Genomic DNA, 21,054 nt, shown 5'->3' with positions numbered 1-21,054 from the left:
GAGAACAAGGGGAGTGTAGTGGCAGGACCAGGGAGACCTTGGTTCAGATCTTCACTCAGCCATGAAGATCGTTGGGTGAACCTGGGCCATCAAGTTGCCATCTTTCAACCTAACCCTGGTGAGGATAAAAGGGAAGGGGAAAACCACGTACACTGAGGCTAAAGAGATTAGTAGGGCCTATGCATTATTATTATTAAAAAATTAAGCTGTTCATCTTTATCGTTGCAAAGGCAAGTCTGCAAACCATGTGGACAGAGCTTGAACTCTCATTCAAAACACTCAAGTATAGTTGAGTATGATCTGCATAAACGGGTTAGTTCTTGCACCACTTTTCCAGATAAAGAAGGGCAAGGATGAATTCTAGTAGTCTTGAGCATTATAACTTCCCACCCCACCCCATGCCCATTTGTATGGGAACCTGGACCATATGGTGTAATACATGTAGGCAGCGACAATGTGCTCAGCATAATCACACCTTATGTTTCACAATGTGGTGCCCTTCACATTAAGTTGATTTTTTTCATAGAACTAATACTTAACAAGCAAGTTCCCAGTCATGTTATAATTTTATTCACAACCCCCCTCCCAATTAATATTTAAGCTCAGTCTATTATTCAGTTCAAATAATAATGTCCCAACATAAACCGACTTGTACACTATGTTCAGCAGGGTGGATTTGATTTAAATCTTCCCTCTTCCCTCCCCATCCCGTTTTCCTTGTGTGTCGTGTCTTTTTTAGAATGTAAGCCTGAGGGTAGGGACTGTCTTCTTTATTGATAAATTGTAAGCCGCTCCGAGAGCCTTTTGGCTGAGGGGCGGAATAAAAATACTCTAAAATAAATAAATAAATAAATTTGATTTAAATCACAATTTAAATCACTACTTAGAAAGACGCGCCTTAATCATGTGACTCCCCCCCCAAAAAAACGCACTCTTCCTCGCTATATTTTACACAACTCAGAGTTACCAAAGACTCATTCTTGTTGGTATAATCTTAATATTTACAACCAGAGGAAGGTTTCATTTTTAGAATAGCAACTTTTCAGATTAGTTTTACAGATATATACATACACATATACATACTGATTTGGTTATATTATTAGAAACACATCATAGATAGATAATTATGAAATTATTGCGAGGTGAACTATCTCCAGTTTAATAGGTTAATCATTCGTATTTGGACAACTTTTCTGCTGTACTTTATTGGAAGGAGAAAAATAATCTTACAGAAACCTCTGGAAGAGCGTGACATTGTGAATGGATTAATGGAATTCATTTACCAAAAAATTTAAACAGCCTCATGCTACACAATTAAAAGCTAATCCTTATTTCATGATGAATAACCTTTGGATTGTAATGTATCTTAAACAGAAAACTATCTTTAGATAGATTTTTCCTCAAAAAGCATTTTATTTAAAAAAAATCCAATTTAAAGGAAAAAAATCCAATATATATATTTTAAAAAATCATTGATTTTTATCCACCCTGACATTCAGCATCTAAAGCCCTCCTGCAGGTGCCTCCTCGAGGGAAGTTAGGAGGGTGACAATAGGGGGGACAGGCTTCTCAGTGGTGGCCCCCCCAATTATGGAATGATCTCCCTGACAAAGCCCACCAGGCACCAACATTGTTATCTTTTCGGCACCAAGTTAAAACCGCCCTCTTCTCTCAGGCAGCAGCTGAGTTTTGAATCAGATCTTGGGTTGTATTTGGTTATTATTATTTTTAAATAGATACAAGTGTCTATAACCCTGTTGAGACAACACAATAAATCATGATGGTTGAGTGTTTTGAGCTAAACATTATAGCTTAGCATGTTGTGTGAACCATGACTTAGTGTGTCACGTGAACTATTCCTAACCAGGGTGGCTACATAGCCACGGTTTTAACACGCTCACTAACCATTTGCTGCAAAAGGGTTAGCAGCCTAACCACAGCTTAGTGTGTTGTCTGACCAGGCCCTATATGTTTTTATGTAAATGGTATTACAGTTTGTATAATGTATTTTTAATGGTTGTTAATCTTTGTGAACCACCCAGAGAACTTCAACTATGGGGTGGTATAGAAATATAATAAATGAATGAGTGAATTTATTTATCCCAGAGTGCAGGACACAGAATAATGGGCTCAAGTTACAGGAAGCCAGATTCCGGCTGGACATCAGGAAAAACTTCCTGACTGCTAGAGCAGTACAACAATGGAACCAGTTACCTAGGGAAGTGGTGGGCTCTCCCACACTAGAGGCATTCAAGAGACAGCTGGACAACCATCTGTCAGGGATGCTTTAAAGTGGATTCCTGCAATGAGCAGGTGGTTGGACTCGATGGCCTTATAGGCCCCTTCCAACTCTACTATTCTATGATTCTATGAATCAATGATTATTCTATCCTATCCATGGCCAGCAAAACCCTGCCTCAACTGGAATAAGGTGCACACTTTTCTGCAAGATGCATTGGCTGGAGAAAGCCTTTAGGTGAAGTGATTACTATTGTTAAAGGGCAGTTACCTGCACACTTTCAAATCCTGACCCAGTGAACAGAAAGTAGACTTCTGCACACATTTATGGTTGACCTTAAAGGTCATAGAGGAACACAGAGCCCAGGAAATCATTCATCCATCGCCTGCACAAAGAAGATGGGAGGAGCATATCTGCATGAGCATGCACTAATGTGCAATGTGCGCACAGACACACACACAGTCAAGCCACAGTTTGTAACACTGCAAAGCTGTTGTTCTTGCACCAAGGTAATGCAGTTCAAGTGTTTCAGCAGGGGTGTGGCAGGGTGGGGAAGGAGAGACATCCCACTCCTCAATGGAAGCTTTACACATGCTAAAGTTTTCAGTGCGGCCAGGAGTGTATTTGCACAGCTGAGCCTAGGGCACAAATCGCACTAATTCCTAGAGATGGCTGATCTGGTCACGCATGCCTTGGTGACATCCCATTTTGGCTACAGCTATGAGTTCCTTGCAGGGCTGTCTTTAAAAAGTGTGCAGAAACTTCAACTGTCTCAGAACGCTGCAGCCAGAATGCTGACTGGGGCCAATTACAGGGAGCTCTGTTACAACAGCTTCACTGGTTACCATTCTGTTTCCAGGCACAATTCACAGAGCTGGTTATGACCTGTAAAGCCCTAGATGGGTTGAGACCAAGCTAACTGAAAGATCGCCTTCTCCCACATGACCGTGTCCAGATTTTATGGTCTTCAGGGAAAGCCCGTATCTTGATGACGCTGCCAATCAATCGCAAGCTCTAGAACTCTCTGCTCAAAGACGCTAAATTGGCCTTCTGCTGGCAGGCAAAGATGGTTTAATCCCAGCATATAAGATGGCCTGTCACTGAAGGAGTTTTTAACTGGTTGGTACTGTTTCTTTTACTGTCGAGTTTTTGTGTTTTAAATTTGTTTTTATGATATGTTTCACTCCGAAACAGATGACCACCATTTGTTTTAATTTGATTCAGAGTGCTGCATCACACGCATCGCATTGCCTGCACATCAGCTGATTCATTATGTTTTAGTTAATATTTTGGTTTTAATCTGGATTTTACTGTCAGCCGCCCTGAACACCATTTTCTGGGTGGAAAGGCAGGATATAAATTAAGTTATTAAATACAGGGATTAGATGGCTTTCTGCCAACACTTGGACGTTGCCAGCTGTTTGAGCACCAGAAAGGTTTTTGCTCAGGTTCTGGACCAATTTAGATATTCAGCAAAAAAAAAACAAGCAGCAAATATTTTCCTTGAAAGCTCCCCACCACCAAACACACCATCTAAAATTTTCTTGCATAGGCACAACTAGCATGCCAGGGCATTCAGCTTAACCTTCTTCTGAATATGCTAGGTAGTGGTGGTTCCCTTTAAGGTGCAGAGGCTTCCACAAGGATCTTGGAATTGTTGTAGATCACAAGCTGAATATGAGCCAACAGTGTGATGTGGCCGGGGGGGGAAAAGGAAATGATATTTTGGGCTGCATTAATAGAAGCACAGCTTCCAAATCATGCGAGGTATTAGTTCCCCTCTATTTGGCACTAGTTAGGCCTCGTCTTGAGTACTGTGTCCAGTTCTGGCCACCACACTTCAAGAAGGATGCAGATAAGCTGGAGAGGGTGCAGAGAAAGGCAACAGGGATGATCAAGGGTCTGCAAAAAAAAACCTTGGAGGAGAGACTGAAAGAATTGATCATGTTTAGCCTTAAGAAGAAGTCTGAAGGGAGACATGATAGCACTTCTCTTCTCATTCATCCCAGAATGCAGGACACGGAATAACGGGCTCAAGTTAAAGGAAGCCAGATTCCGGCTGAACATCAGGAAAAACTTCCTGACTGTAAGAGCAGTATGACAATGGAACCAATGACCTAGGGAGGTTGTGAGCTCTCCCACATTAGAGTCATTCAAGAGGCACCTGGACAGCCATCTGTCAGGGATGCTTTAAGGTGGATTCCTGCATTGAGCAGATGGCTGGACTCAATGGCCTCATAGGCCCCCCTTCCAACTCTACTATTCTATGGTTCTATGATCCTCCATTCCAAAACATGCAGTCCTAAAGTACTGAAACCAAGAAAACAAATTACCACTTGATATTTGATGGATACATGAACTGGCTCTTAGAATACTTCTGAACAGGCAGGTCCTCCCTGCCCCAGAGGCAGTTAGATAAAATCGCAAAAGTGCAATTTTACTTAGACCACAAATAAGAATGACAAACACTGGCTGATCCACAACTTCCTCGCCTTTAGATTTTCTTGGGCGGACTTCAACGCAAACTCACAACACATTTGCGGCTTAGACATTATTATGTGAAACAACCTCCTTGCTCTTTAGCCCTCTGAGAGCACGTATCAATGTGTGTCCCGACGCCTTCACTTTCGGCTGCCCAAGTGTCAGGACCTTCCCAAATGGAGGAGGAAGGCCAAGTCAATCTATCAAGAAGGCTTGACACTTTTAAAAAGGAAAAACACAATCAGAGGAAAAGTGACACAATGTGCAAATGAAGCAGTCACCGTGGCGATGGGAACACATCTCGTGAACCGTTGCCATGCAAGCAAGCAGCTGCTGGGTGCTTTTCCTCTCTTAAATGATTCTGCAATCATTTCACAAGAAGGGAGAGGAAATGGTACACTGGAGCACTTTAGTAGGAACTCCTCCCCTAAACAGAGGCATATAGTCCAGGAACAGCCAACTCCTACTTCTCCACAGTTTCAAAATATTAAAAGAAAGGGGGAGGGGTGAGAGACAGAGAGAGAACACACAGAGACACAAACAAGAGCTTAAACATCTATACATAGCCCAATCTCACCAGTGATGACTATTATTAGTTTTTAATATTTGTTAAAAACTAATGTTAAAAAATATTTCATAAAGCTAGATATAACCATGGAGGTGGCCAAGCTGGGGACTGCTCGATCCACTCCAAACAGGTTTCAGATCTGGTTATGAAATGAAAGTGGCCCTGAGCACCTTGGCTGATGACTTACACCAGGAATGGATTGGTTTTTTTGGGGGGGAGCTACAACCCTCTTGGTTCTTCTGGACTCTCAGTGGCTTTTGATAACGTCGACCATGACAACGTTCTGGATCATTTATCTGGGTTGGGCTTAGAAGGCACAGAGTTAAAGTGGCTCTGGTCCTTTCTGGGGGGAGCAGTCTCATAAGGCAGTGCTGGGGGACTTCTATTTCACCCCATGGCTGTTAACCTGTGGGGTGCCAAAAAAGCCAGAGGCAAAGGGGTAGAACCAAGGATATACTTTATTCTAAAATCCAACAAGTTTCGGACTCTAAGGTCCTTCCTCGGGGTAATTCAATAAATGCAAGATATAACTTCTATCATACCCACGGTCTCCGTTACCACAATTATTTTGTCCCCCATGCTTTTTATCATCTACATGAAACTGCTGGGGGAAGTCATCCTATAGTTTGGGATGAAGTGTCATCACTATGCGGATGATACTCGGCTCTACCTCTCATTTCCCATGTACACATCTCGGGGAGGCTGTGGAACTCTTGAACCAGTGTCTGGAGGCTGTTTTGGGTTGGATGAGGGTGAACAAGCTGAAACTTAATCCAGACGTGACGGAGGTACTGTGGGTTGGGAAACCAACTACTTCAGATGGGAGGTTTAAATAAGGCTTGCATCCGCCCGAAAAGACCAAGTGTGTAGTCTGGCAAACCTTGATTCTGAGCTTACTGGGGAAGCCCAGGTGGTTGTGGCGTCCCGGAGTATGTTTTATCAGCTTAGGCTGCTACATCAACTGCAACCCTGTATGCACCAGTGACATCCAGGCTGGACTACAGTAATGCACTATACATATGGCTGATATTGAAGATGGCCTAGGAATTTCAACTGGTGGAGAATGTGGCTGCCTGAGTATTGGTCGGGGCAAGGCAATTAGAGCCTATAGCACCTATACCAGGTGCAGTGGTTACCAGTGCGTTTCTGAGCCCAATAGAATGTGCTTAAACAGTTAATTGAAAGACCACCTTCACACATTAGCCTGCTTGTACTTGAAAATCAGCAAGAGATACCCTTCTCACCTGCCCACCTGTGAGGAAAGAGGGCCTCTTCTGCAGTGGCCCACATCTCTGGAATAAGTCACCATTACTGCCAGGTTTTAAGAAGGCCTTAAAATCTTACTACTTTATTCTGGCTTTCCCCTGATTATGTTTTATCAGACTGGGTTACAGCTGCAATTATACTGTAGGTTCTGTCTTATTCTGATGTTTGTTGTTTTGTGGAACTTTTGCTGCTTTTGTTATCGCATAAGTTATTTTTATTATGAATGTTATTACATGCATTTTCTTGTATGCTGCCTTGGGAGAGCTCCTGCCCTGAACGGCAGCCTAAAAATATTTTAAATACTAATAATGAGAAGTCCTCTGAACAAGGAATGTCCAACATCCAGGGCTATTTGGTAGTCCCCATCTCTTTTCCAGGTTGTAGAAGTGCCTACCTAAAACCGCTTCACTTTGCACAGAGAGCCAATCAAGACAGAATCAGCGTCTTGCTCAGCGTGTACCAGATAAGATGCCATGTTTGTCCTGGCTGGCACCTCAGGCAAAACAATATGATGCCCCAGAGGTTACTGCAACTAATATCCAGGCTGGCTGCTTGATCAGAAGTTAGCAGAGGGCAAAAGTACTACGTTTGAACTGGCAGGTGCCTCAGAAGCCTCTTAAGCTTTCTGGAACTTTGGACAGGATGCCCAGCAAATCAGAAATGGTGCCTCACTGAAATCCTAGTTTCAGAGCGTTCAGATCCAGTCCCCTAGGCCCTCCTTCCCCCTGTTCTACAAAGTCATCTAGAGTGGTGATTTCCCAGCTGCTTTGCAACTTTGAAGCATACCAGAAATAAACTTTCAGCATTGACAAGAACTGATGCACTTGGTTTAAAACCACGAAAACATAAAAAAATAGGCAAAAGAAAAAAGAAAGAGGAAATGTGGATTCTCTCCCCATCATTCATGGCAAGAAGGTAACAAGTGGGTAATTTGAGAAACTTCACTGCCAGCATTCATCTTAAAAAGTTGTCCAAGGGAACTTGAAAAAAGTAACAATGTGAGAAAAGCAATGGACTGTACAGAACACATGCAACACTTTAATGTTAGTATCGGACGTAAGCAGAAGTGAACAACATCCTGATTTCCCAGATGGAGAAAAGCAAGATTTGGGAACCTGAATGACTTGGCCAAGGGTCAAACAGGAAGAACCACAAAGCAGATAATTAAAAGGCCAATTGGTTCCCAATCTAAATGGCTACTGAGTCCTTGAGACAGAGCAGGCCATTATCTCAAAATAAAAGAGAGACAACAGCTCAACAAGCATAGGATTTGTAACACTCCATCCACCTGATTACTAAAATCTTATCTCAAAAAACAAATTTAGTGGAAAGCTTTCAGATGCACATGTGTGTCTACACTAGCTGCATTCACATAAAACCTCCTTCCACAGACATATGTTCCTTGCTGGATCAGGGAAATTGTGTTCACAGGAATGTACATAATCCTACATTCCCCAAGACCATGTAAACATGTGCATGACTTAAGGGAAGGCAAAAGAGGCCAGAGAGCCCATGCCATCAGCTCTTGAAGACAACAATGCTTTTTTATTCTTGGTAATTTTTTTAATTTTTTTTTTGCTTTGCCATTTTAAATTGTAAATTACGTTAGGTGCTTTGACAGATAAAGTGTTCGTAGCACCAACCAACTCATGGTACACTTTCAAGAAGGTCTCAGCCAGCTATTTCATCAACCATGCTGCACTCCACAAAGCTATCCAACCAAAGTTATCTGCGTGCTAACCAATCTCAAGATTAAGAGTAAGACAAGTCAACATGGCTATTAAATCGTGCAAATAAACTTGTTACTACAAACAGGTCTGGGTGTTGTTCTCTAGAGATATATGATAATCCTGAGTAAGAAACATGGCTTCTTTTAGGTCAGCCTTACTTACTCTCCCATTCTAATCCACAATGGCCCTATTTCAATGTTATTTTTCTCTTGGATCATTGTCAGGAAAAAGATTAGGAATAGGTTCATATGCCTCCCAAACCCCTGATCATGCGAGATCCTTTGTTTATTTCAACTTGGTATCTCCCCTGGCAGTAGTGGAGAAACACATGGTTCTCCGGATGTTGCTGGACTGCAATTCCCATCAGGCATAGCTAGCACAGCCAATGGTGAGGGATGCTTAGAGTTGCAGTCCAAAAAATCGGAAGGGCCGTCCATGCCTGGATGACACCCTCGAATTAAACCCTCATTAGAGGTTAAAATTCCGCCTAACGTGCACGTTTTTCAACCATTTATAAGCCTCACTCCCTCCTTCCACCCACCTTGGGAACAAACTCTCCTCATCTAATCTACTGTAAGGGAAACAGCAGCAGCTTTCATGCTAACCAGAGCTCCTGTTTTTAATTTGAAATGGTCCTCTACTGTTAGTTTCGGTTCCTAGACTAAAAAAATATATATTTCTCTTAACCATGGCTAGGGTTAGGAGGAGGAAACACATGCGCCTGCTGATGGCTCTAAATCTCAACTGATTTTTACAGGCAGGCAGCATTGCCTCAGCACCATCTACAAGTGATCAATACAGCAACAATTCATTTGAGAATTGCATTTAGGTCTTTACCCGGTCACCTGTGGCAGGCAATTCATTCAGCTCAATTTAGCATAAGGCTGCCTACTGTGGGATATGCTCTTCTTGCCTTCAAGCTACAGTTGAAAAGGGAGAAAATGTCCCACATGCATCCTCTAGGAAAAGTTACATTTATTACATTTTTATCCTGCCCTCACTCCAAGGAGCACACACTGATAGAGGCAAGATCTACACTAGTGCTTTATAACAGTATTGAAGTGTGCTGACAACTGTTGGGACCCATTGACACATTCCATATACCGTTTTCAAACCGCAATCACAGAATAGTAGAGTTGGAAGGGGCCTATAAGGCCATCAAGTCCAACCCCCTGCTCAATGCAAGAATCCACCCTAAAGCATCCCTGACAGACGGTTGTCCAGCTGCCTCTTGAAGGCCTCTAGTATGGGAGAGCCCACCACCTCCCTAGGTAACTGCTTCCATTGTCGTACTGCTCTAACAGTCAGGAAGTGTTATACTTGCTGTAGATCTGGTCTGAATATCCCCTTTTCATCCTCCCAACAAACCTGAAGGCGGCTGAACCATCTATCCCTCAGCTTAAGGTTACACCACAAATCCCACTTGTCCATCCAATAGAGATGTAAAATTTCCAAAAATTTCGAAGCCATGGGAAAGGAAACAATAATTTCTCCCCTTTTTTTCTGGGGAAAAAAATGGAAATTTGGGGGGAAATTGAAAAAAAATGCAATTTTAGCACTTTTACAGATTGAAAGTCACTTTGTTAATTTAGGAATGTAGAATGTAATTATGTACAAGATGGTTTGGCATAAAATTATCACATTTGGTATATTAAAAATACAGTGTATTCAAACAATTATTACAAATTTAATTTTCTTTTTTAAATTTTTACTGTAAGGAACCTCTTAGGTTTTGCCAGTTTATGAGCAGCAGGCAACAAAACAAAACACAAAAACAGAAGAAATCGTCAACCCTAGTTACAAAGAAAATTATTTATGTTTCTGATAGTCCTCCAGGGTCAAGCAGGCATAAAGCACCCATTCCCATAAAAAGAACTGAGAAAAAAAGGGTGGGGCCAAGATTCAATGAATATGCATGAAATTTATTCAGACTCATTTTCTGACCTATAGCTATCACTATCAATTTCAGTCTCTGCTTCAATGGCAGTGCCCCCTAGAGGTAGACATGCATCTTGCCCTTGTGGTCTCATTTTGCAACCTAGGACTTCCTTGTCCCCGATGCACAGAAATTGTAATAATCTGATACTGTACATAGTTTTTAGAAATCATTTGGAGAAGTAAATATAAGGAACGCCTTGTCTTAAACATTGTATTCATCATGCTAATAATTCATTTTTGGAATAATTCATCATTCCATAATCCATTTTTTAATCCATTTTTTGTTTGGGAAAAAAACATAAAAAGGCTTTGGGGGAAAACAAGGGAAAATATTTTTTTCCAATTTTCCCAGCTTTCTTTCTGGGCCTTCTCATCTCTACCATCCAACACCCCAAACACTACATTCAGTTCATTAAGCAACAAGTGAAATGTATTTCCTGTTCATACTTAAAATAGGAAATATAGATACAAAGTATCTTGGCAGTACAGATTTCTTTCCTTGCACAGCTGCTTCACATTTAATAATACGACAGTATGTTATTAGAAATAAAAAAGGGTTATTAGCATGCATTTTAAAGAGCAACCTTCAACTGGGAACAGGGATACAGTAAACCCTTTGCCACTCCACACTGGCTATGCAGCTCCCAGGCTTGAATAGGTATGCCCTTTATTAAAGAGCCTCCCAAGAAAGGTTCTTTAAAAAGAGCATCTCATTTATTTATTTATTTATTTTATTACATTTATATACCGCCCCACAGCCGAAGCTCTCTGGGCGGTTTACAACAATTTAAAATGGTAAACATTAAAATTAAAAATGGTAAACATAAAAATGGTAAACATCTCATGGTCCTAGGGGCCGTTCTACCCACTGTTCATAGAAAAAGTTTCCTCCTGAAATTGTTTAGGGTACATCAGCAGCATGACCAGGTATTACCTTTCCTCCTCACAAGACTGTGTGGCAGACTAGAGAAAGAGAAAGTGACTTGCTCAAGAGGTCATCCAGAAAACTTCATGCCCAACCAAGGATTTGAACCTGTATTTTTCCCATCCAAGCTAAGCGCTCAGACCACTACATTAACACAGGTTCATTCATTTCTGACCCAACAGTTTATTTATAAGACCTGAAACCCAAATATTAGTTACAGCCTTCGAATTAATCATCATTATTAATATTTATAAGAGGGGCGGGCAACTTCAGGGGATCATTTCCACACACCCTGGAACCCCTTCAACGGGTGGCACTATGTGGGGTACTGCGAGGTACCCCCTCAAAAACATTGACTGAGAAAAATGGTTATATAAGTGCTACAAAGCTCTAAATGGGTCCATTTTAGCTTGTTTTGAAGATAAATTGGATATGTATGAAGCTCCGACATGAATTATAGGCCTTGAATCTTAAGCAGTCAGTCATTAGCATCGTAAACATAGACCGTTTCTTCACCTGCCTTCCCCCCCCCAACCCGGGGGTTCGTCCCGGGATCATCCCTGTGCATCCAAATGACACACAGGGGATCCCGGGAGCAGGCAGGGACGATCCCTCCATTTTCCTGGGATAATCCTTAGGTGTAGGAAGGGCCAGAGTCACACTCTCCTCCTTGCTCACCCTCCAGAATGTAAGTAGGCTTGCCTGTATATCAAGCAATTTCTCAAGTTCATAAAGCAGATGAAAAGGTATGCTTTTGTTGTCAAGACTATAAGCAAATTCTTGCGACTGGGAGTGGATTGGCTGATAAAATGCAGACAGCTAAATGTAATATTAGCCAATTTGCAACTGGAATGTTGTTCTAGCGTAAAAAAAAAATGACTTTGAATAAAGACTTGCAACATTGCTGCGACTGAAAAGAGAGTTCTGTTTGTACCCTGCAGGAGACGAAGGGAACACAATGACCACTGTGTTTCTGGCTTGAGGCAAGCTAGTTATATTTCAGCCGGTAGATGAATTCACCTCTTGGCTTCAAGTGTGCAAAAAGTTATAATATGTCTTAACATACCAAGTTTTGGAACCCTGTGTACCATCGAACTGTTAACTAATGTTATTACTACTCCTGTCAGTAGTACAGAAAACCTAGGAGCTTACTGCATTCCAAGGCTAGTAACTATGCCTTGCTACTAAACGCTAGTAGGTTATCGCATCCACTACAAGCCCTGTGGCAGAAAGATACATGTGGATCACTGATCATTTCTGTACTTAAATGGAAGGGTCATAACCGGTCCAGTATCCATGCACTGAATGTCCAATGCCTTTTCCAATCAATTAAATTTTTACAAAAATGTTTTAGAATCCATAAAAGCTGATGTAATTTCCAGATATTTTTTAAATCTCTAAATGGCTAAGAGAAAAAAAATCCAGTCAATATACTAGAAACGGAATCCAGTCAATATACTAGAAACAAAGACATTTACATCTGCTACAAGACCCATTATGCAATTACACAGGGCAGGGAGACACTGCAATGGACACAGTACACTAGGTTTTAGACACCACTAAGTTTGATACAAAAGCACCACTTAGAAACATTTTAATGCTCATGATTCAAAAATGGACTTCACCCAAGCTTGCCTTTAGAAGTAAAGATATTTTGTAGCTCAAAATTGTGTCTTGTTTGCTCTGAAGCCACCATATATAAATGGCTCCAGAGGAGTAGCCATGTTAGTCTGGTCTTGCAGAAAATGTCTTGTGGCACTTCGTGTGTGTGGTTGTGTAATGCAAAATACCATTCAGTAGACCTCTGGTCTTCAACTGGTCCAGGCCCGAGACCCACCTTGGACTACCAACTGCAACATGGGACCCATTTTCACAATTTTCTCCATGCCTAAGATGGCAGCAACAGCTTTGCCATGACCCTTCTGGATGGATCTCATGACCCACTTTTGGGTCATGACCCACCAATTGAAGACCACTGCAGTAGAGGGACAACAGCTCTTTGGAAGAGCACATGCGTTGCACACAGAAGGTCCCCAAGTCTCCAGTGAAAAAGAAATACAATGTAGACAGTTTGAACTTCAACTCCCATCAGCCCCAGCTTGTATTGCCAATAGTCTGGAATCACAGGAGTTATATTCCAATATCTGGAGTGCACTAGAATAGGGAAGGATATATGGACATACAGCCTGACTTTGTATAAGGCAGCTTGTTATGTTACTGTATCTTCACGGGTCTCAGGACCATCTACAAAGACTAAAGAAGCTCTTCAAAGCTTCGTAAAGACATAAGAGGAGCCATGCTGGATCAGACCAAAGGTCCATCTAGACCGGTATTCTCGAACAGACCAAAAGTGCATCTAGTTGAACCCAGTGGCCAACCAGATGTTTAAGCGAAGACCACAGCAGGACATGAGTGGAATAATGCTATTCTGCTCAGCAACTACTTTACAGAGCCATACTGCCTCTAATACTGAGGGTAATATTTAGCCATCATGACTAGCAGCTTCTAATAGCCATATTCTCTATACTTAAGAAGCAGCTGGACAACCATCTGTCAGGGATGCTTTAAGGTGGATTCCTGCATTTACCAGGGGGTTGAACTCGATGGCCTTATGGGCCCCTTCCAACTATACTAGTCTATGATTTGTCTAATCCTTTTTAAAACTATCTAAGCTGGTGGCCATCACTGCATCTTATAGAAGTGACTTTCAGGCTGAGATCTTTGCTTTGCTACCCAGCTGGTTTTGCCAGGAACTGAACCTGGAAATTCTTGCATGCAAAGCAGGTGCCCTACTACTGAATTATGATCCATCTCCTGTAAAAATGAAATGTAGGCTAAAATTTGTACGTAGGAGCAAGGCCAACTTGGGGAAAAAAGAAGAATTTCCCTTAATAATCATATAAACGACTGTGCTACATGGCTACTTTTGAGCAACATTTACAATTTCTGAATTTCTGTGACCCCGATCCATATTCTGCCTATGCTAATGCTTCCAGAAATACCATAACCAGTTCTTTTTAACATGGTAGCACTTTCACATCCTTATGCTATGTTTCTTTGCAGCAAATGTGGTGCCTGGTAACTAACAATGCCTACCTTTACAACTGTATCTGTTCACAAAAGACAATGCGCAAGCACTTGTTCAAATTTGGTTTTGTTTTAAACAGACAAAGGCCCAACCAAAGGATGGTTATTTCACACACTGCATGCCACATGAATCATATGGTTTCTTGAAAACAAAACAAAACCTCTAGAACAAAAGGGTATTTTAAGCAGTGGTCTTGAAGCCGGCCTCGTCCTGATCACCTTCGGCTATTACACAGGATGGAGCAGCCCAATGGTTATACCAGACTGCAAGATTTCACAGGGACATCAGATGTGGCATCAACACATACCCAAAGCCCAGTGAATTAAGGAGCCAAACATTGATTTTATTTATCTCATGCAGCTGACAATACACAGGGATCAACACGGAAGCTGTCCAGAACAGCAGTGTGCAAAATGTGGTGATACAGTACTCAATGGCAAGAGAGAGAAAGCAGGCCCCTCTCTTCTCAAACCCAAACAAAACAAGTCTTAGAAGTAGCTCACAGCTGAAGAGTGATGTAGCGCTGAGGGCGGAACTATGCATTACAGGCAGAGATGTCCTTGAAAATTACAACCCTGTTTCAAGCTGTTCCCCTCTCTCCTGTAATAGGCAGGGACATTTCCACCACCACAACCACCCCACATACAAACAATGCTCTGATGGCATCGCATTGTGCATTTCACCACTGCCACCCACTCCACATGGGCGGCTGGTGCTAATGGAGCCAGAGAACCATACAAAGCAGTGCTGAAAATGGCACTGCCCCGTCGAATTCTCCTGTTCTGCAAAACATAGAAAAATGTTATGTCTTGATAGGTTAAGTGTTTCTACATATTGCAGGGCAAAAGGGGAACACAGTGTAGGAATGCCATTTTCTGCAGCATTCCCATGCCATTCCTCATGTGCAACTTCAACTTGCATCCTCAAAGTAACAAAGGGAAGTGGCTGCAGGAGAGATTGCCCTCTAGAAGTAGGTAACTTATTCAGCTACTTCAGAAATTTGTGCCATCATTTATCTTATTTGTTACATTTATATACTGCCTTTTTTCCTCCTTAAGGAACCCAAGGCAGTATACATAATCCTCCTCCTCTCTGTTTTATCCTCACAACAACAACAACCCTGCGAGGTAGGTCAGGCTAAGAATCTGACTGGCCAAAATCACCCAGTAAGCTTCCATGGCTGAGTGGGGACTAGATTCTGGATCTCCCAATCCCCAGTCCAACACTCTAACCACTAGGCCACACCGGCTCTTAGTCCAGGGGTTGGCAACTTGCAGCCCTTCAAATATTTTGCCAACAACTGGAAGGCAATAGAAGTAGCCAAAACAAACAAATAAATATGATACAAGATGTAAGTGCCAGTTTATTTCATGCCATTTGCCCAACATTTGGGGGGAATACCTCCTTCCTCAGGAACGCCCTGCCCTTAAACAAAAAACAAAAAACCCACAAATCAAAGTTTGGGCAAGTGGCGTTCATGTGATCTTGTATCACTTCTGCTTTTTGGCCTACAATTCCCATTAGAAAGTCTCCAGGTTCTGAAGGAATTCTTGGTTGGGGGAGGGGTTTTGGGACGGCACAGGCTGCCCAACCTTATTCTAGCAGATAGAGCCTAAGATTAGACCAAGTTTATTCAACAAATCTGAAGACTGCAAGCGAGATTGCAAGTTGTGAAAGCCGCAGAACACTCCAAAGCCCACAACCAGATACGTTATTCCTACCAATTGTTGCACTTCTACAGTACCCACTGTTGCATTTCTCATACAACTCAGAGCTAATTGGATATTTGTAATGCTGTATCACTTGGACACACAAGCTCAGCAAAATGAAGCGCACACACAAAATCAAGTTCAATCCTTCAGATTTTGGATTCCAACAACTATACCAAGCAAAACAGGTCAATTTCACACAGCCACTGAATTACAACTAGCCTAAATGCCACATAATTCAATACCCTTAAACTAGCCTTCCCCAATCTAGTGTTCTCCAGATATTTCGGACTACAATTCCCATCAATCCTGACCATTGGCCATGCTGGCTGGGTACTGAAGCCCAAAATACCTGGAGGGTACTACGTTGGGGAAGGCTGCCTTAGTCCCACTGTGCTGGTGAAAGGAGAGAAGACACTGCATAATCTCAACTGAAAACATCAACATCACCCTGTGTGTATGTGAACAAAGTTTAACTGCATTAAAGTGGCATTCTAGGGGCCAAGCATTCCCTGGATACAGACAACTACCAGGCCTGTACAGGTGTCAATGGACTTGCATCCTACTTATACCTTAAGCCTGAGTGCATTAAAGTTGCATTCTAGGGGCCAAGCATTCCCTGGAAAAAGACAGCTACCAGACCTGTACAGGTGTCAATGGACTTGCATCCTACTTAAGTCTTAAGCCCCAGTAAACTTTCAGGATTTGCTGCTTAGGTACAGCAATCAGGAATGAGAAAGATATTTCATCTAGCTATGGTATTACTACCATGCTGCCATTAGCAATACTAATAGTCAGTTCAGAGCATGTTCTTACCTTCAGCTACATCGTCATCCACAGCCCCTTTCACCTGAGAAAAACACCACTGAATGTCATTCCCGCCACCTCCGGCTCCTAGAAACAAAACAGAAGTTAAATAAAAGTAGACCCACGCCCTGCCTATTAAACTTGGCTGCACTGTGTTAGCATTCCACTCTAGTAAACAGTGATCGTTGGCATGGATAGTTAAGTAGTGCTGTGAAGGCAGCACCCTCCACGCCCACAAGAGCCAAATGTTTCTAAAGCAGATGGAAGTACACAGAAACCCAATCACAAACTGGTCTATTCTGCCACACACCCCACTCTTTTGTCAGTAAAGATGAACCCAGATCCCCGAAACTCTCTCCTGAGCACAGAATCACTTACACATTCTCTACAAACTGTTGACTGCTCTCATAACCTCATAGCTAGTAAGTTTGGAAATAACACAACAGTTAAGGGGGGGGGGGGAGAGAATCAACATGCCACTGGCACCTTCCAGACTTCCAAGCAAAATGCCTTCTTACAGAGAAAATTCACTAAGTTAATTTTTCCAGCATTGTTGCTACTTAGAAGTTAATAATAAATTAGATGATTCTAACAAATCAATCTACAGAAAGCTTAACCAAAGAGTTTTGCATGCATGTAAGAAACAGTCAAAGTTTCATTAAAAAAAAAAAATAGCAGCAGCAGAAAGACCACCACCCTGTAGCCAGAACAGGATGAGTTGTTATGTTATGAGTAAGGTTTAAACTACCGTAAAAGATGGATCGTAGAGAAAATTTCAGGAACATTACTGCCTCAGCGGAAGACGGTGAATCATTTGAACCTTGCCACCAAAACTTGTACAAAACACACCACCCATTTCTCCGGCATGTCATTCGGAGCAAGTCATTGGGTTGGGTTCATACAGGAAGAGAGAGACTGAAGAAAGAGCGAACTGCCCTTAACTCCTGAAAGATGGTGTCAAAATGGAGCTTTCCCTTGATTCAAAAAAACAAACCTCTCTCGAAGAGCTGTGCAACACTTGCATGTTGGCAAAGGATAGAGAGGGCGGGAGGAAGACAGTTTTCCCTCTGAGGCTGAGTAACTTTAAGGAAAAGTTCCAAGGCGGGAGAAGAATGAATGCTGCAAACACACACACACACACACACACACACACACCAGTCAAAGCACAGGAAAGTGGAAACAATCCACAAAGATTCTATTTTCATCCCCCTTTGTTACTTTGTACAGAATCATTTTACCATATCTGGGCACCAAGTGGAAAATAGAAAGGATGTTGAGCAACGTGAATATACAGATTTTGAGTACATCTTAGCAGATAAGGCCTACAACCAGGTTGCACCTCTAAGCAATCATCTCTCTCAACTACAGGTCTGGGTTGTGGTGTGTTTTTAAAGGACATATGCAGAAAATGACAACTCATCCCACGAAAAGCTTGGGCATCGTTTCCCCCCACCCATATAACTTGCTACATTCAAAGCTTTGCTTCCATTCATGATAAAAAAAAAGAAGAAGAATTAGAGGGTGGAACGGAAGCCGTAGAGTGCATTGCGAGATAGCACAGATCTAAATGCAGCCTCCCTTGCTGCTCGAACAAACACAAAGCAATTAAATGTTGCAGGGTGTGGGTGAGGGAACACATTCCAGAAAAGAAACGGGGGAGTGGCGTGGGAGGGAGGGAAGGCACGTATCCTACGCAAGGAGATGCATTTCTTCAGACTTTAGACCGTGCTCCAAAATGCAAGCTCTAGCCAGCTCCAACACGGAGCCTCTCTCGCCAGAATAAAACCAGGAAGCGCATGCTTCATACAATGCCCGCATGGAGCAAACCCAGGCTAGTCTCCTCCCGACACATACGCACAACCGGGAAACACGCGAATATGTCCCTCGCTTTTGCACGCAGGTTAGGGCCAAGTGCGCCTCAGGTCAACCCCGAACCAATTGCACGTTGCCAACTGCCTTGCAAAGAAGCACGCCCCCCCCCCCCCCGGCCCTAATTCCTGTCCCCGAAGCCGGACTTCCAAACGCAGAAGTAAGCCCCGACCTGCAGAAAACACACACACACACACACACAAACCCAGGCGACACAACAGAAGGAAATGGACGAGATTCTTACACGCCACCCGCAACCCTGCTTAGAAACCTACCGCCCTGCGGTCCACCCTTGCCTTGAAATCCTCTCTCTCCCCTCTCAACTTCTGCCTCGCCTTCAGAAATCCGGACGCGCCTGCCTCTTTGGGGGGGGGGGGATTTCTACCTAGAAAAGGTTCGATGGTCCAAAGTAGGAAAGGGATGGGTCGGGAGGGAGGGAGGGAGGATGGGCGAGAATGTGTATGTCTGAAAAGGCGAAAGAAGGAAACCCAAGAGGACGCACGGTGGCGGGGAAATGCAAGGAGTGCAGGATGCAATCATAGCAATGGAGAAGGAGAAAGAGAAGTGGAGCAGATTTGCGAAAGGAAATAAGCGCAGGGAGGAAAGGGAAGAGGAAAAGAAACCAATCCCACTCCCCATAGGGTCAGCTTGCACAGGGCTCTGAGGAGCAGCAGCAGCAGCAGCCCGGCTCTGCAAGCCCGCACAGAGGCGAGGCGAGGCCAGGCCACCCCCTCACTGCCTCTGCCACCTGCGAGGCTCCAGCGAAGCGGCGCCCGTCCCCGAGGAGAGAGGGTCTTTCGCCCCCTTACCTGCCATGTTGGGCTCCCAATGGTGGCCGGGCGGGTTGAAGCGGCCTCTCAGCTTCCCAGGACTACCCCCGTACCGAGCTAAAACAGAACGTGGAGGGAGGATGGCAGCGGATCCCGTCCGGGGGGGGGCGGGTAAGGCCGGCTCCGCTTAACAGGGCTTCCCCGGCTCTTGGCTTCCTCTCCTTACCCAGCCCCCCCCCCGGTCGGGTTCCACTTTCAAAATGGCGCCGGCTGAGCCGAGCGTGACGTCACCGGCGGAGGCGAGGGAGGGTGGGGAAGAGGGAGGGGCGAGTGGGTTCGAGGGGGAGGACGGCGGGGCGGGGCCCGGGAGAAAAGGAGCGCCGGGATTGGCGTGCGGTGGGGGTGCTCGCGCGTGACTCCGGCTCCCGGACAGCTCCAGGTGCTCGCGCGCCCCAGCCCTACGGAAACGGATGCAGCCCGGGGGTGGGGTGGGGGAGCTCTGCCCCCTTGCAACTGGCCGCCACTGGCCTGTCTCTTGCACTTTCGCCGTTGCATCAAGAGGGAAGCGCACGCTTGGGATTTTGTAATTGGTATATATGTTTCTCTTGGTGCTGATTTTTTGATAGAGAGATGCTTTGCTTGGATTTGCTGTGGCTGGAGGTTGTTGTTTTTTTGCTTATTTCTTGATATATAAATAATTTTGATTTGGATTTATTTGCTTTTTTTGGAGTGGGCTTCCCTTGGCTGGAGCTGAACTTTTGCTTATTTCTGAATAAGGCAACCCAGGTGCAAGAGAGAAATATCCAAACAGAAAGCTTAAGGGAGCAACCATATGGCCCTCCAAAGGTGTTGGACTACAGTTCCCATCATTGCAAGTCAGTATGTCCCATGGTCGGGAATGCTGGAATTTATAATCTCAAATATCTGGAGGGCAGCCGGTTGGGGAATACTGTTCTTACCAAATACATGGTCTGCCCAATACTTTTCTCTCACACAAGTCTCCCACATAGCATACCCACGCTGTTCAGACAACACGCTAAGCCACGATGGTTAAGTATTTTGAGCTAAACATTATGGCTTAATGTGTCATGTGAACCATGACTTTGTGTGTTGTGTGAACTATTCCTAACCATGGTGGCCACATAACTGCGATTTAAACAAGCTCGCTCACCGTTTGCTGCAAAAGGGGTAGAGGCCTAACCATGGCTCAGCGTGTTGTCTGAACAGGCCCAGAGAGAGAGGTAAAGGCCATACAATTTTCAAGCACCAACAAGCAGGGGAAATTGTGTGTGAAGGCTTTTAAGGTCACAATCCTTAATGCCACGTCCTCCATAAGGAGGCCGAAAGTGCACGTGAAATTCTCGTTCTTCCAAAGCTGATAAGCCATGTGGACAGGATGGAGAATGTGACTGGCCAACTGATGACAAATAATTTAGGGCCACCTACTTCTCTCTCACACTCTTTTTAGAGCAGCCTCCCCACTCTGGGCCCCTCCAGTTGTGTTGGACTTGAACGCATAGTTCTATTTCTCCCCCCACCCTCCATTGTATCATCACAACAACTTTGTAAGGTAGGCCAGGCTGAGAGATAGTGACTGTTCCAAGACCATCGCGTGAGCCTCGTGGCTGATTTGAATTGGGGTTCCCTGCCCTAGTCCAATACTT

At 43.7% G+C, this 21,054-nt stretch overlaps 1 protein-coding gene across 2 annotated transcripts in view; it reads right to left on the bottom strand.

The window, feature by feature from the left end:
* PPP2R2A (protein phosphatase 2 regulatory subunit Balpha) overlaps positions 1-19,643 on the bottom strand; it is a 90,387-nt gene extending 70,744 nt beyond the window's left edge. For both annotated transcript variants that reach the window (XM_063139243.1, XM_063139244.1), the window contains exons 1-2: positions 19,430-19,643; positions 16,761-16,838 (exon numbers count right to left, since the gene is read on the bottom strand). In XM_063139243.1, coding sequence (XP_062995313.1) covers positions 16,761-16,838; positions 19,430-19,436 — 85 coding nt within the window. In that variant the 5' untranslated portion in view covers positions 19,437-19,643. The remainder of the gene's footprint in view (positions 1-16,760; positions 16,839-19,429) is intronic.
* Positions 19,644-21,054: the final 1,411 nt, after the last annotated feature.

This window comes from Elgaria multicarinata, chromosome 12 (genome assembly GCF_023053635.1).
Source record: "Elgaria multicarinata webbii isolate HBS135686 ecotype San Diego chromosome 12, rElgMul1.1.pri, whole genome shotgun sequence".
Classification (NCBI taxonomy): domain Eukaryota; kingdom Metazoa; phylum Chordata; class Lepidosauria; order Squamata; family Anguidae; genus Elgaria; species Elgaria multicarinata.
This window is presented reverse-complemented; position numbering and strand designations above follow the sequence as displayed.